This window comes from Podarcis muralis, chromosome 17 (assembly GCF_964188315.1).
Source record: "Podarcis muralis chromosome 17, rPodMur119.hap1.1, whole genome shotgun sequence".
In the NCBI taxonomy this organism is placed as follows: Eukaryota; Metazoa; Chordata; class Lepidosauria; order Squamata; family Lacertidae; genus Podarcis; species Podarcis muralis.
The window spans coordinates 39,140,740-39,154,679 of record NC_135671.1 but is presented as its reverse complement, the minus strand read 5'-3'; the positions used below and the strand labels follow the sequence as shown (position 1 = coordinate 39,154,679).

Genomic DNA, 13,940 nt, shown 5'->3' with positions numbered 1-13,940 from the left:
TCCAGGATGAGAAGATGAGACAGTCACAAAGGAAGAAGATGGAAGCCAAAATCCCAAATAGGGTGGTGCAGACAGTTGCTTATTCTCTCTTTCTGACCCCTTTAAAGTGTGTGAGAGCAAGGGTAAAGAGGTGTCTGTAGGTGCTGCAGGTGGCCAGAGTCATGATTAAGAGTTGCTTGTATTTCCCCTGGTCTCTCTCCATGCAGAGCTGGCAGTGGAGCAGTCAGTTGTAGCACCAGCAAGCTGCCCAACTGAATCTGCATGGTGGGCTGGCATGCTGAAACATTTTGCTGCCTGAATCAGAAAAGCCAAAGGGCAGCTGCTTCATTCTAGAGTGGCAGAGGACACATTGGAGACCTTTGCCTCTCTCACTCACTAGACAAATGTCTAATAATCTTATTTATCCTATTTGATTTTTCTGTATAGTCTGGTTTATGAAGCATCAGTTGCGGGCCACGGTGGGAATTCATGGAGTGGCTCCAGTGCCATTCTGAGAGCCCAGATACTGGTGAACTGCTTTATATGTGAGTTCCTGAATAGTTTGAATCTAATCACTTCACATAAAACCTAACTTGCAGTCATACGCTATCTGCTGCTTGGACATTTGTGGGGGACAATGCAAGTGACATGATTAGAGGATGAATCCAGACAAGTTTGAAGTAATTTATTTTGACTTGGGAGAGGACAAGGAGGACAGGGAAACCAGGATCTTGCTGGTGTCTCACAGCAATAAAAAGTCTATGTTCCCTGGCTGTTCAGCCATGACTTACAAATCGGGTTGTCAAAAATGCGTTTGTGGCTGGTCTTAAAAGTTACTGTGGAACAACAGGGAAAAGGTGGTCTCTGGTAGACAGAGCACTAAACTTGCTGTGAATAGGATCATGGGAAATGTCAATTCTGCCTAAGAGCATAAGAAGAGCCTGCTGGGTCAGGCCAAGGAGCCATCTAGTCCAGCCTCCTGTTCTCCCAGTGGCCAACCAGGTGCCTGTGGGAAACCAGCAGGCAGAACCTGAGCACAAGAGCATCTCTCCTCTTCTGTGGTTTCCAGCAGCTGGTATCAGGAAGCATTGCTGCCTCCATCCTGGCTAGTAGTCACCGAGAGCCCTCTCCTCCATGAATTTGTCTAATCCTCTTTTAAAGCCATCCAAGTCAATGGTCATCGCTGCCTCCCGGGGGAGCAAGTTCCATAGTCTACGCACTGTATGAAGTACTTTTAAAAAATCTGTCTTGAGTCTTCCAGCATTCAACTTCACTGCGTGTTCCTAATGAGCTCCAGTGTTATGAAGAGGAGAAAAACCTCTCTCTATCCCCTTTCTCCCTCCATGCATAATTGTATAAACTTTGATTATGTCGCCTCTTACTCACCTTTTCTCTAAAAAGTTCCAAATGCTGCAGTCTTTCTTCATTCTATTGATCATTTGGGTGGGTTTGTTTTTTGTTTTTAAACTCTTCCAAATACTTCTGCATGTGGCAGCAATGAAAAGGGCAAATGCTAAGGTTGGAATTATTGGAAACAGGATTGGCAATAAAATAATAAAGGGTAGCCATAAAAGAATATACAATAATAATGTAGGCCCAGAGTTGCAGAGGTGTGAATGGCAATTGCTTTATCTCAACCCAAGGGATCCTTAGAGGTGAGAAGATGACTAGCAACCAATAAACTCCGTCATCCAGAGGTACCCATAGTTGTCTAGCGCAGGGGTCAGCAAACGTTTTCAGCAGGAGACTGTCCCTCAGACCTTGTGGGGGGCCGCACTATATTTTTTGGGGGGGAGGGAAGGAACGAATTCCACAAATAAGGCAGAGATGCATTTTAAATAAAAGCACACATTCTACTCATGTAAAAACACGCTGATTCCTGGACCGTCCGCGGGCTGGATTGAGAAGGTGATTGGGCTGGATCCAGCCCCCGGGCCTTAGGTTGCCTACTAAGGCAACCATTATAGCACTGACTTGGTACTATTTTCAAAGCTCAAAAGTACTGCTTTGGACTTACAGGGCTTGGACCCCCCTTTCTATGGAGATTGGGAGTACAAATATGAAGATTGTTGGGGGAGATAGCAGATCCTAGCAGCACTTGGTAAGAAAGAAAAAGAAAAGCCTCTCACTAAATAAACTCCAGAGCAGGAATACTGACCTCTTTCCCATCTATTTCCCAAACTTATTTATGATGCCTTTATTGGTGTCAGGCTTTCTATCCTCTACAGCACTGGAAAAGGAAAAATGTGTCCTCATAAAACAGTGGTCTAAAGGGGAGGGTGCATTTTCTGGGAGATTATCCCTTGAAAGCCATATGCCAACTAAAGGCGTACACACACACACACACACACACACACACACACACACACACACACAGATTGCCACCAGTATTGTTTATGGAGAATCTCAAGTGAGAGAAAAATAATGTGGAGCAGTGATCTTTTAATCCCCCCTCCCTTGTTCACCTGTGTGAAAGCAGGCTGAGGGTGGCACAAACTTAGGCCAGAGGTTAAATCCTGGTGCCTGGCAGCCCTTTGAGACCATCACCTCCCTGATACTCCATCACAGCTTTTCAAATCAACAGCACACCTTCCTGATGGTACTATGTGTGTATGTACGTACACACACACATTATCTCTGTGTGTGTGTATATGTAGAGAGAGAGGTGTGATTTGGGTGTTTTAATAAGTGCCTCATTGCCTGCCCTGACACTCTGTGGAGGTTGGTCCATAGGGGCAAATAGGGCTCTAGCCTAGCAACTTCAGCCTTCGATTCCTCCAAGCCCACCTGCCTTTACTTGCAATCAGTCTAGAGGGTGTTTCTGGCTGCCACCTTCCTCCTTGGTCTCAGTGCTGCCCTTGTAGAACTAGCAGGCTGGCACTAGAATCAATGAGCTCTGTTTCTACCTACTGCTTACCTATCTCCCTGTCTTCTGCCCTGCCAGTCCCAGTGGACACCAGCCTCCGCAGCTGAGACCTTTCTACTTGGGCAGGAAATAAACAGAGCAAGCAACACTGTAGAAAGAGGTCCTTACCAACACCCCTGCCGGCCCTCTTGCACATGAAGAGAGGCTGGAGAAGTTTCTGTATGCAGCTTTTTATTTCAGATCCAGCAATTAAAAACCCCTCGGCCATTGCAGCCATAGCTAATGTTATGTACTTTGACTGTTAAGTTTATTTAAAAAATTGGCATGTGGCGATTGTGGACTAATTCACTGAGACCAGAGCTGGCGCCTGCTCAGCTGGGTCAAAAAGAGGAAGGCAAAATGGAACTGCAGCACATCGCAGATCTTCGACCAAAAGTGGCCAGTAAGCCGGCGGAAAGGTGCCCATTGTGCCAGCTCCTGGTCCCACAGCTTGAGGCTTACAAAGCCCAGGCAAGAGACCAATCCTAGCACCAGGATCCAAGCTGACCGGGCATTACCCAAATGCCTCTGCGCCTTCAGTGCTCTCCAAACAATTATAAATATATGTCCACTCAATGCCAGCTCAAAGCCTTGGGGGTGAAGCAATGCCAGAACATAGCTTGTCAGTGAAGCTGCTTCCATGGCCAGGAAAGTGCCTGGTTGCCACCCGTGCTCCAGAAAGTGACACCAGACAACACCCCAAGCAAAAATTGGCAATGTCAACCACTGATCTAAGACAGCTGCCCAGTGATGCTGTGTCCAGAGTCGCACCCATTGTACAGGCCCATATGCAAGCGCCATAAGGGCAAAGACCTCCTGGAGGTAGCATGCCTGACCTCTCTGGTCACCTGAAGGCAGCCAGTGCCAGCCCAGAAAGATGTAGGCCAAGTTGACTAAACAATTGGCAGGCATAGCCAGTATGGGAGGCAATCCTGACACAGTTGGTTCAGCATAGTACTCGTACCCAACTTCCGTGTGAACACCGTCAAAGACTCCTGAAGCCACAAGTCCCACACACAGCAGGAGACCTCCAGACACCAGCAAGAGTGGTTCTCTGCCTCCTGGTTTCCTCACAGTCCTTTCCGAAGTTCTGGAGGGTTCTTCCTGAATGACGGCCGAACTGCTCCTGCAGCAACTGTTCTGCTGTAACATGTTGCTTGCTTTGGCAAAAGCCTCCCAAATGCAATTCACAGGTGGTGAGAGGCAGGCTTCCGAGCCTGGTGTTTTCCTATCCCAGTGTGGACTTTGATTCTCCTTCCCCTACTAACAGCACAAAAAAGGCGGAGTGAATGGGCATTCATGACCAAGAGGGACAGCTGTGCTCTTATCTGGCAAGTTTAATGTATTATTGGCCTTTTCTCCTCTTCACTCCACCCCTCCCCTTTCCCCCCAGAGCAGAGATTGGTGCCTGTGTACAACTACTTACATGCATAGGCCCTGTCTGTTTCCTTGGCAGCCGCTCCAGTCACGCTGCTTCCAGTGAATGTGGTTATGAAACAGCTGCAGCGGCAGGATTGGCTGCTGGTGACATCACGGCACAGCGGGGGTGAGGTTGCTTCCTTCCCAAGGTCTTGTGTTTTGTAACCATGGGGACAGCAGCTGCCAGCCTCTAGGTGGTCCCTTGGGTTAGGCCTGCAAGACATCCTGTAGCTGGATCTTTACTGCAGAGGCATTGCTCCCAGCGCCTTTAAAAGAACCTCTACAGCAGCCGTGTCAGTTCTTCAAAAACGACATAATGCAAAACAACCCACCACACAAGAAGTACCGAGTCTAAATATCATTCAGGAAGTGTTTGGTTATCAAGTTTCTTTGGATATGAGGGCAGTATTAATGAGGAATGTTATTTATTATATTTATAGCTTACCTTTCCGCTAAGAAGCTAAAGGCAGTTTGCATTTTATCTTTGCAACAGCCCCATGAAGCAGGTTAGGTACAGGAAGAAGGTGGCTGGCCTGGAGTCGCCCAGGCAGCTTCAGGGCTGAGAGCAGCAATTTGAACCAGGGCAAGTGGCTCCCTAACATTTTCTCCCCTGGACCTCTGAAAAACTGCTGAGGGTCTTAATGATTTTTCTGTAGCAACTGTAATGCGCTTTGCTAGATGCTGCATGGTTTTTAATTCTGTTTTCGTTGCTTCTTTTACTTCTTATGTACAGTGTTCTATTTATTCTATTCCACAGAAGTCAAATTGTAGTGTAATAAAATAAGAAATAAAAGCAATAAAAATGCAATTTAAACTCATTATGAATATTTAACACAATGGATGTGTGGTCTTCCATTTTCAATCACAAATCTAGAGACATGCAGTGGACCACCTGAATGAAGCTTGCGGGTAACCGTTTGGAAACCTCTGAACTAGAGTCTTTCTAGCCCCACTGTGACACACTGGCTCTCTTAGTTTAGGACATGTCCCTTTAAATGTGCAATTTAAAGGGTCCTTTAAATGAGAGAAGGAATGAATTTTTAAGTCTTTTAAACAAATATATTCCTATTTTAATTCATCATTAACAAAAAGGGAAGGGAAAACAAGAAGCATCAGACTCTGGCTGAAATCCTGTACCCAGATTCCTGGAAGTAAGCCCTATGCAACTAAATGGGACATAGTTACATCTATAAGATGATGATCTTATAACTATTATAACATATTCTTCAACATCTGTCATGACTCTTTTAACCGATGAACATGTCCAAAATATCACCAAAATCTGTTTCTCAGCAGTCCTAGTTTTAAGATAGCCAGCCTTTCCCCCCATTAAATCTACATCCCAACCAGCTCTGGATTATTGGAATGCAATAAGAACTTAATTTGTTCTGGAGGTCCGTTCTTAACCTGATGTACCACTTTAGCTAATGGGGCCTCCCGTTGCTGGTGCGCGATTTCTGTTCTCATCCTGAAGCAAAGTTCTTAACCTGAGGTACTATTTCTGGGTTAGCGAAGTCTGTAACCTGAAGCGTCTGCTTTTGTTAGACAGATCTTTGTTGCTAATTAGAAAAGCATGTTGTTCACAAGTTATATATTTTGAAAGGTGTCCTTTGGCTGCAGAAGTCAAGCCCATGCACCACAAAACCATTGTCAATGCGCTTTCGGGGGAGGGGGCACCTTGAGTGAAAGGGATGCAACAGAACTGGAAAGTATTGCACTGTGTGTGGGGCACACGACAAAAGTGTGTTCACACCATGACAAATATGAATAAAATACTACATGTGTATAAACCCTCAAAGATGGTAACATACAGAGATTTGTGACTTTCTGATTAATGTTCATTATTCAGCCCCAAACATCTTGAATGTTTACTTTAAAAATGAAAGACTGTTGGGGGACTTTAGTGTTGTGCTATTATAATTGTTTTGTCAGTGCAAGCATTTCTGTTTGTCAGATGGAATAATCCCCCTCTCCTCCCCGGCTCACTCTTCAGGGGGTTCTCTTGACCCTCCAGAGCAGATCTGTGGGAGGCCGGGAAAGTCTACTTGCATTAGCCAATGTTATTGCGCTGGCTTCCACTAGTGAAAGGGGTATAAGCCCCAGGTTTTTTCAACTTTGTTGAAAATGATTTCACTTTCCCTATAAAATAGAATGGGGACTCTGTAGCCCCCAGATCCTCTTGGACCCCAACTTCCATCACCCCAGATAGCATGGCCAGCACTCAAAGAAGATGGGAGTTGTAGTCCAGCAATGCCTGGAAAGTTGCAGGCTCCCCATCCCTGCTATAAAAAATAATTCAAGGGACTGGCCCATGACATTTAAGAAAATTCCAATTAACACTTGCTCCCCTCCCAGCAAGTGGAAGGATCAACCTAGATAGTCTTCTGCAATCCCCACTGAAATGAGTAGCATTTCAACAGCTCTTGAGATATTTGAAGATGGCTACCATATCTCCTATTTGCCAGGTTAAACCTACCCAGCTCTTTCAACCATTCCTCAACAGGCTTGGTTTCCAGACCCTTGATCATCTTGGTCGCCCTCCTCTGCACACATTCCAACTTGTCAATATCCTTCTTAAATTGTGGCATCCAGGTGTGGTCTGACCAAGGCAGAATAGAGGAGGACTATTACTTCCCTTGATCGGGACACTAGACTTTTTTGCTGTTGCATCACACTGTTGACTCATGTTCAGCTTGTGGTCCAGTAAGACCCCTAGATCCCTTTCACATGTACTACTGACAAGCCAGGTGTCCCCCATCTTGTATTGGTGCAGCAGCTTCTTCCTACCTAAGTGTAGAACCTTGCATTTGTCCCTCTTGAAATTTATTTAGTTAGTGGACTTCTGGGGAGGAACCATGGTGGATTAAATGTATCCTGTTGAAACTCCATCGACAGAGATAGTTATGTAGTGATTGATGACAGCCAAGCCATAAATCTAGGTTAATTCTCCGAAGAATAGACACAACAGGGATTAACTTCCAATGCTCTGAAAAGGCTGCTTTCTCACTGAGGGACAAAGAAACTTTCAAGAGACTCAGATGGGGTGAGTGACTGAGAACAGAAGAACCGTAATCTTGCCCAAACACCGCATAATAGCCCTAAGGGTCAATCCTTAGAGCAAAGATTGACTAAACCTCTCTTTCTTCAATTAATTTTGAATCTGCTATAAATTACCACTGAGACTATCTCCCTGCCAGTTAAAATGTACATCTGAAATATGACCCAACTGCTGTCTTAAGATGAGATGGCACTAAGGGGATGAAAACAAAACAAAAATTATGGTTTAATCATACATATCTAAGAAAGATCCTAAACAGCTAAGAGGCGATCCAAGTTTCAGGAATTTTCATTTAATTTTGTTCTATTTTTAATCCTCCATTTCACTGGTGAATGTGCTGATTATAACATGAAACTACATGTTATAATCATGTGTTGCTGTGAGAGAGGAATGCTAGAAATGTATTTCTGATAAGCAAGGACTGTGTGGATCTTAGAGAAAGCACTCAGTATGATGAAATACTGGGGAAAAACTCCACTGACTGTTGGTTTCATGCAGCAACTACTGAATGAGCAATTGAAAGAGCTCAGAGCGGAGATGCATAAAATGGTGAATAAAAATGGAATGGACAAAGCTGAGGCTGAAGAAGCTACAGAGTGTTTTGGGGGGAAATACTGATGGAGGATTGCCAGAACAGGAGAATGGAATGGCAAAGCTGGAGGTAGTAGATGATGAAATGGAGAGGACCTCCACACAGGTGCCTGGATGAGTGAAACAGCCAAACGATGAAGCTATGATGTTGGAGGAGTAGAATGAAACCATGGACAGAGAGATTAAGAAATACCCAGAGCTGGCAGAGACATTGATGAGAAAGAAAAGACTGTGCATATAATTTGGAGTGAAATTAAGAGGGAAAAGCTCCTAAGCCTCTGGGAACACTTTTGGAAAAAGAATGGAAGAAGAGGAAATGGAAGCCATTAAAAAAGAAGATGGAAAACCTAAGCCAACAGGAAATGGGATTGGAAGATATGGATCTGGGTGTGAATTGGGGAATATACAATAAGTAAATAACTATGGATTACTGTCTCAAAATATGAATGCAGAGAAGAGACTTCTGGGGGAATAAAAATCAAGGATTTATTGTTTCTCAATATTGGATGTAAAGTCATTATATTGGATTGGGGAAACAATATTGTTGACTTTTACCAATAATAGTAATTGGAAAACCTCTTTTAGACTTTTTGTGTGGAAGGGAAAATGAATGAGCTTGAGATACCTGGACTTGAAAACTGGAAAAACATTGCCTAGCAGAAGGAGAAACAGCTGAAAAGTTTTGTTTTTTTTTATGTTCTATGATCTGGGTTAATGAGGGGACTGCACACAGGTGGAGGTGATGGGCGGTTGGTGAAGGACCCTGTGTGAGAGGCAGGGAAAGGAAGATTTCCCAAGATGGGAGGCTGGGAGAAGAAACAGAAGCTCCCAGGTAACAGCTGGGAGGGTTCACCTCTTTCTGTGTGTGACAAGAGCTAAGATCTACCTGTGAGAGAGGATTTTCTATTCAAAAAAAGAAATGAGATTCATCTGGCATGACTTGCTGTAGGACGCAGTGCCATGTAGAATTTCCCCAGATGAGCAAAGTGATCTTGCAGTCTTCCAGGCAACCTGGTCCCAAGTTGTACAGGGTTTTATTTGTTAACAAGACCCCGAATATAGCCTGGTAGCTGATCAGCAACCAGTGCAGTTCCCTCAGCGCACATGTATGTGTGTGCAGGTATTCCACTCAGCCTCGCTGCAGAATTGTGCACCAATAGCACAGAAAGACCGAAATAGAGTGCATTAAAGTAGTCCAGTTGTGAGGACTATTACATGAATCACCGTGACTAAGCTATCCCTGTTGAAGCAACGGTACAACTGGCATACCAGCCTAAGGTGATAATAGGCATTCCATGTCACAGAGGTCACCTGAGCATGGCAGGAGATCAATTTAGTAACACCATCGTATTATGGGCCTGTTCCTCCAGAGGGCATGCAGCCCCATCCAGAAGAGGTGAACTCCTTGGGCATGGGAACCACTTACCCCCAGTGTCTCCATCTCACCAGGATTCAGCCTCAGTTTGTTGGCCCTCACAATGTCTCACTGCATGCAGGCACTGGTTTAGAACAGTCACAGCCTCTCCCGATTCAGATGTTATGGAGAAACAGAGGTGGGTGTCATCAGCATACAGATGACACTGCACCCCAAATCTCCTAATGACTGCTTCCAACAGCTTCAAATCAATATTAAACAGAACAGGGCTTTGCCTTTGTGCATCAAGCATGTTCAGATGGGGGAGAAGAGATAATCTCTCACTGCTACTGGGGTGCTTCTCCCTGTATCTGTTCTCATGCCCAATTGCCACCTGCTACCCAGGAAACTGCCACAGCTGCAGGGTTTGATTTGCCTCAGCATCCACTCCCCACCCCACAAACTAGGGCAGGAAACCCACAGCTGATGTTGCAGCTGCAGAGATGGGTTAGCAAAACTGGAGGTAGGTCAAGGAGGCCTCACCTCACCACTACCTGAGGCTCAGCTTAACCTTTTCTCTAGCCTTGCTCCTGTGTTTGTAACTGCTGCCTGACATTTAAAAGACAGACTTTTTTCTAGCATGCATAGAGATAACTAGGGAGGAAAGCTTTGCCTACTGAAGCACTGTCTACCAGGTGCAGTAAAACAAAAATACAAAATTTAGCAACCTTTGAGGGCAATATGGCAATTCAGAAATGCTGTGTGGGTATGCACTGGGCAGCTGCAGATGGATTCCTAATCTCTCTATAAGACTCAGTGCCCAGCATTCTGTCACAGCATGACTATGAACCTTGAACCTCCACATGGGCCTATGCAGACACAAGAACCCCAGTGGAATTCTCCAGTCTGCCTTTTAGTTTTCTCCTATATAAAGGAACAATTGCCAATTTCTGCTATGAGGAAAGAGTAAGGCACCCAAGGATATGATTGTTGTGAGAGCAAACACCTGTCCTGCAGCCCTGGCTCTCGGTGGCTTTGCCCTCATTTACAGAGACCTGCAGGAGGGACTGCACCCTCTCATGACTTTGCAGCAAAGAAGCTCTCGGACTATCCTCACACTTAGCACTCATACTGACATTTTGCTAAGTACTGTGGTTTTTTAGCATCTGAAACTAGCAGGTGTTGAAACTGATTGAACTCCCCTTCTGCCTTTCTTGCTATTTCTTTTGTAATGGTTTTTAAACATACAGCGGTACCTCAGGTTAAGTACTTAAGTTGTTCCGGAGGTCCGTACTTAACCTGAAACTGTTCTTAACCTGAAGCACCACTTTAGCTAATGGGGCCTCCTGCTGCCGCCGGAGCACAATTTCTGTTCTCATCCTGAAGCAAAGTTCTTAACCTGAAGCACTATTTCTGGGTTAGCGGAGTCTGTAACCTGAAGTGTATGTAACCTGAAGCGTATGTAACCTGAGGTACCACTGTATATATATCAGCAACTTTCCCCCCAGTTCAGGGCGAGCATTTAGTTTTAAACACAGGATTGACTGTTAATGTATTTGTTGTTGTTGTTGTTCTAGATTAGGAAGAACACCACAGAAGCCATTGTGTATCACATTGGTTTTGCTTTATTCGTAGCAATGATTGGATTTGGATTGCATTCCTATGTCTTCTGAGAGTAAGCGCAACTGCACTCAAAGGGACCTATTTGTGAGCAGACATAAATCAAACTGTGATATGAATCAGATGCAACTTCTTGTCATGCACTTTCAGTCTTCAAAATGCTCTGATTCCCACTTCAACGATATATCCAAATCTACATTTATGGGGGGGGGGTAAGCAAGTGCTGCTTATTTGCATGAAATGCTCCTCACACCGCTACCTTCCTAAAATAGCATACTATGGCCACAAAATATATATGTACTCTCTCTCCCCCCCCCCCCCCAATTTACTGAGCGTCGTGTTTGCTACAGAAACAAGCAAACCAGGCGGCTCCCTGCCTGAGCAAGCAAATGTAGGAGGGGAGGACAGTCACAAATGCAGCTAATTGTGGATACAACATTTCCCGCTCCACATCCCCCCCCCCCGAAAACAAACCCCCTGCCGGCGACTTTTCGTAAGGGAGACAACATCGAGGGACCCTTTATCAGTACAGTAGTATTATTTAACCCGAGGCACAACGCTTGAAGTCCTGGCCACCCCTACCTGGGCTTAAGCTTCACTGAACGCACTTACTTCCGTGTAAGGCTTGGGGGGGGGGCGGTGTCGGGAACCGAACTTTTATTTAGGAAAGACTTAAGAGGCTGCAGCGCACCCCCTCCGCGTATTTACACGGAAGCAAATCCGTCCACAGGGGCTTATTCTCACCTGCGCATGCACAGGCTGGCAGCAGCAGAGGCCACGAGAGCAACAAAAGAGCAAAAAGGGTAGACTGCATTTGGACAGGGAAGCTCAATTCCTTGTACCAAATGGCGAGGCGCCGACAAGGAGGAGGGGCTGCCGGGCGGGAAGCAGCTGGAGCCTGCGCGCCGAGACGCGGCTGCCCTAATCGTTTTTTTCAAATGCACCTTGGGCGCGCCGGCTCCGGAACCTCCGCCTCGGCGCTCCTCTCGGCTGCTCGGGCGCCCCAACATTCGCCTCGCGTTGCGCGTCTTCCACAAAGTGGGCCGCGTGTTCCAATCGCGCGGATCTCGCGGTGCTCTGTATCCTAGCAACCGGAGGTGTCTCGGCGCCATCTTGAGTAGGCACATCCGGGCAGCAGACAGCGGCCATCTTGAAGGACGATCGCCCTCCCTCGAGAGCTTTAGGACGCCATCTTGAAAAGCCCGTATTATAAGCCGCCAAAGGGACGATTAGTAACACGCCATGTTTGTTCCCGCCTTCAGCATCCGAGCAATTTAGTACGTCAGCGCCATCTTGTTTGGCTTCTGATTCGAATGGTTCTCGCCATCTTGGATCCATTTTCAGAAGTGCCAGAGCTATCGCCATTTTGGGAGTAACACCCCCCCCCCGCGCGTCATTGTATTGAGCAACTCCCAAGGAGCGGGAGCATCAAGTAGTTCAGCGCTGTGCCATGTTTATTCTTTCTCGACTACATCCGGGAACGTAGTACGGAGGCTTACTGGAACTAGGGTGAAGCCATTTTTGGACAGTGTTCCGCCCATCCGGGTATCCCAAAAGCAGCCATCTTGGATGCGTATATGTCTGCAGAAGGCACATACGGGTATACGGCGGCGCCATATTGAATCCCAGGACGCGGGGAGAGCTGTATACGGGCATTTGAAAAAGACGCCATTTTGGTCTTGTGTTTGAAAAGGCGGAGGCACATCCGGGCAATTTGTGGCGCCATATGTGTTTTCTGTTTTGTGACAGAATAGCAAAGGGGTGGAACCAAGATGGCAGCTTCCAGGAAAGCATGAAACCTAAAGTTTTGATAATTTGTACTCAGTACATAAGCACCGCCGGATCGGGGGTCGAGTAATTAAATGCAGAATGAGGTTCAGAAACGGGGAAGATGCAGCGAAAGCAAGAGAAGCATTTTTAAAGCAAAAGGCAGTGTGCCGGAACCCGGGGCGCGACTAATGGTGGGTGGGTGCAGCAGGTGGTTGAGGGGACTGACATGGACCATTAGGCCTCAAAGGGCAGAGCCACGCCATGTATTTAAGCACGCGACCTCCCGCCCAAGGACTCTTGGGAGCTGTAGTTTTCCCGTCACGGTGCGGCTATCCTCGGCCCCCTTAAACTATGAAGTGCTTGGGAGTTGCGGGGTGGAGGGAGTGCCACGCGCTGTATATGTGCACTGGACGTGCTTTAAACGTCTGGCGCGGATCCGCTGCATCCGCCATTGGCACTGCGAGCAGAAATTTCTTTTCTCATGGAGGAGCGTTCACGTGCTTATGCAAGATAAGCCCTTCATCTTTATCGAAGATGGCGGCGCCCACAGGGTTGCTATAGGAGAGGGAAGCGTATGGAGCCTCCCTGCAGCATTCGTGGCCGGCCTAAGCAAGGAGGCCAATTGCAGGCAGGAGGAGGGGCAGGTGTTGTTTTCGCCCCAAAAAAGCAAAGAGGGCGGGGCTTCCTGTTCAAAATGGCGACGCCCACATAAACGTTTTATCTAGGTACAAAACTTATTGTTAGAAGTGGCTCCGGCGACTCGCGTTAAATTCACAAATTATTATTATTATTTTTTAAAAGTGAGTAAGCGCGGTGAAAATGCGGCGCGCAGTCTCCCGCACAAGCGAAGCCCGCAAAAGAAAAGAGGCGGAGCCCGAATGTCCACAAACATGGCGGTGTCCAGGCTGCCCCGCCCCCCCAACATGGCGGCGCCCTGGTGGGAGGGGTTCCGTACGGAGACCTCGCCGTGGCCCCGCCCATCGCCGCTGCCGAGGAAGAGAGACTCCTCACAGGCGCAAGATGGCGGCTCCCAGGGCGGCGTGAAGGCGCCTGGAGCCCGCAGCTTGCCCATCGGTGCCGTACAGCGGGGGTGGATCGAGCGGCCCGTTGCGCCTGGGAGGCGGAGGGAGGGAGGCCTGGCTTAGGGCTGCGGGTCGCGGGGGCAGGCAGGGTCGGAGGGGGAGACGCGGCGGGTGGGGGGGACGAGGGGGAGGCGGCTTCTCCCTCCCTGCGGCCGCCATTTT

At 47.1% G+C, this 13,940-nt stretch overlaps 1 protein-coding gene across 1 annotated transcript; it reads right to left on the bottom strand.

The window, feature by feature from the left end:
• Nucleotides 1–3,059: 3,059 nt before the first annotated feature.
• Nucleotides 3,060–6,698, bottom strand: TMEM187 (transmembrane protein 187). The gene is made up of 2 exons (XM_028712850.2): nt 4,311–6,698; nt 3,060–4,147 (listed from the first exon to the last, which is right to left on the bottom strand). Exon 2 carries the CDS (start codon nt 4,034–4,036, stop codon nt 3,191–3,193), a length of 846 nt encoding a protein of 281 aa, XP_028568683.2. The 5' UTR covers nt 4,037–4,147; nt 4,311–6,698; the 3' UTR covers nt 3,060–3,190.
• Nucleotides 6,699–13,940: the final 7,242 nt, after the last annotated feature.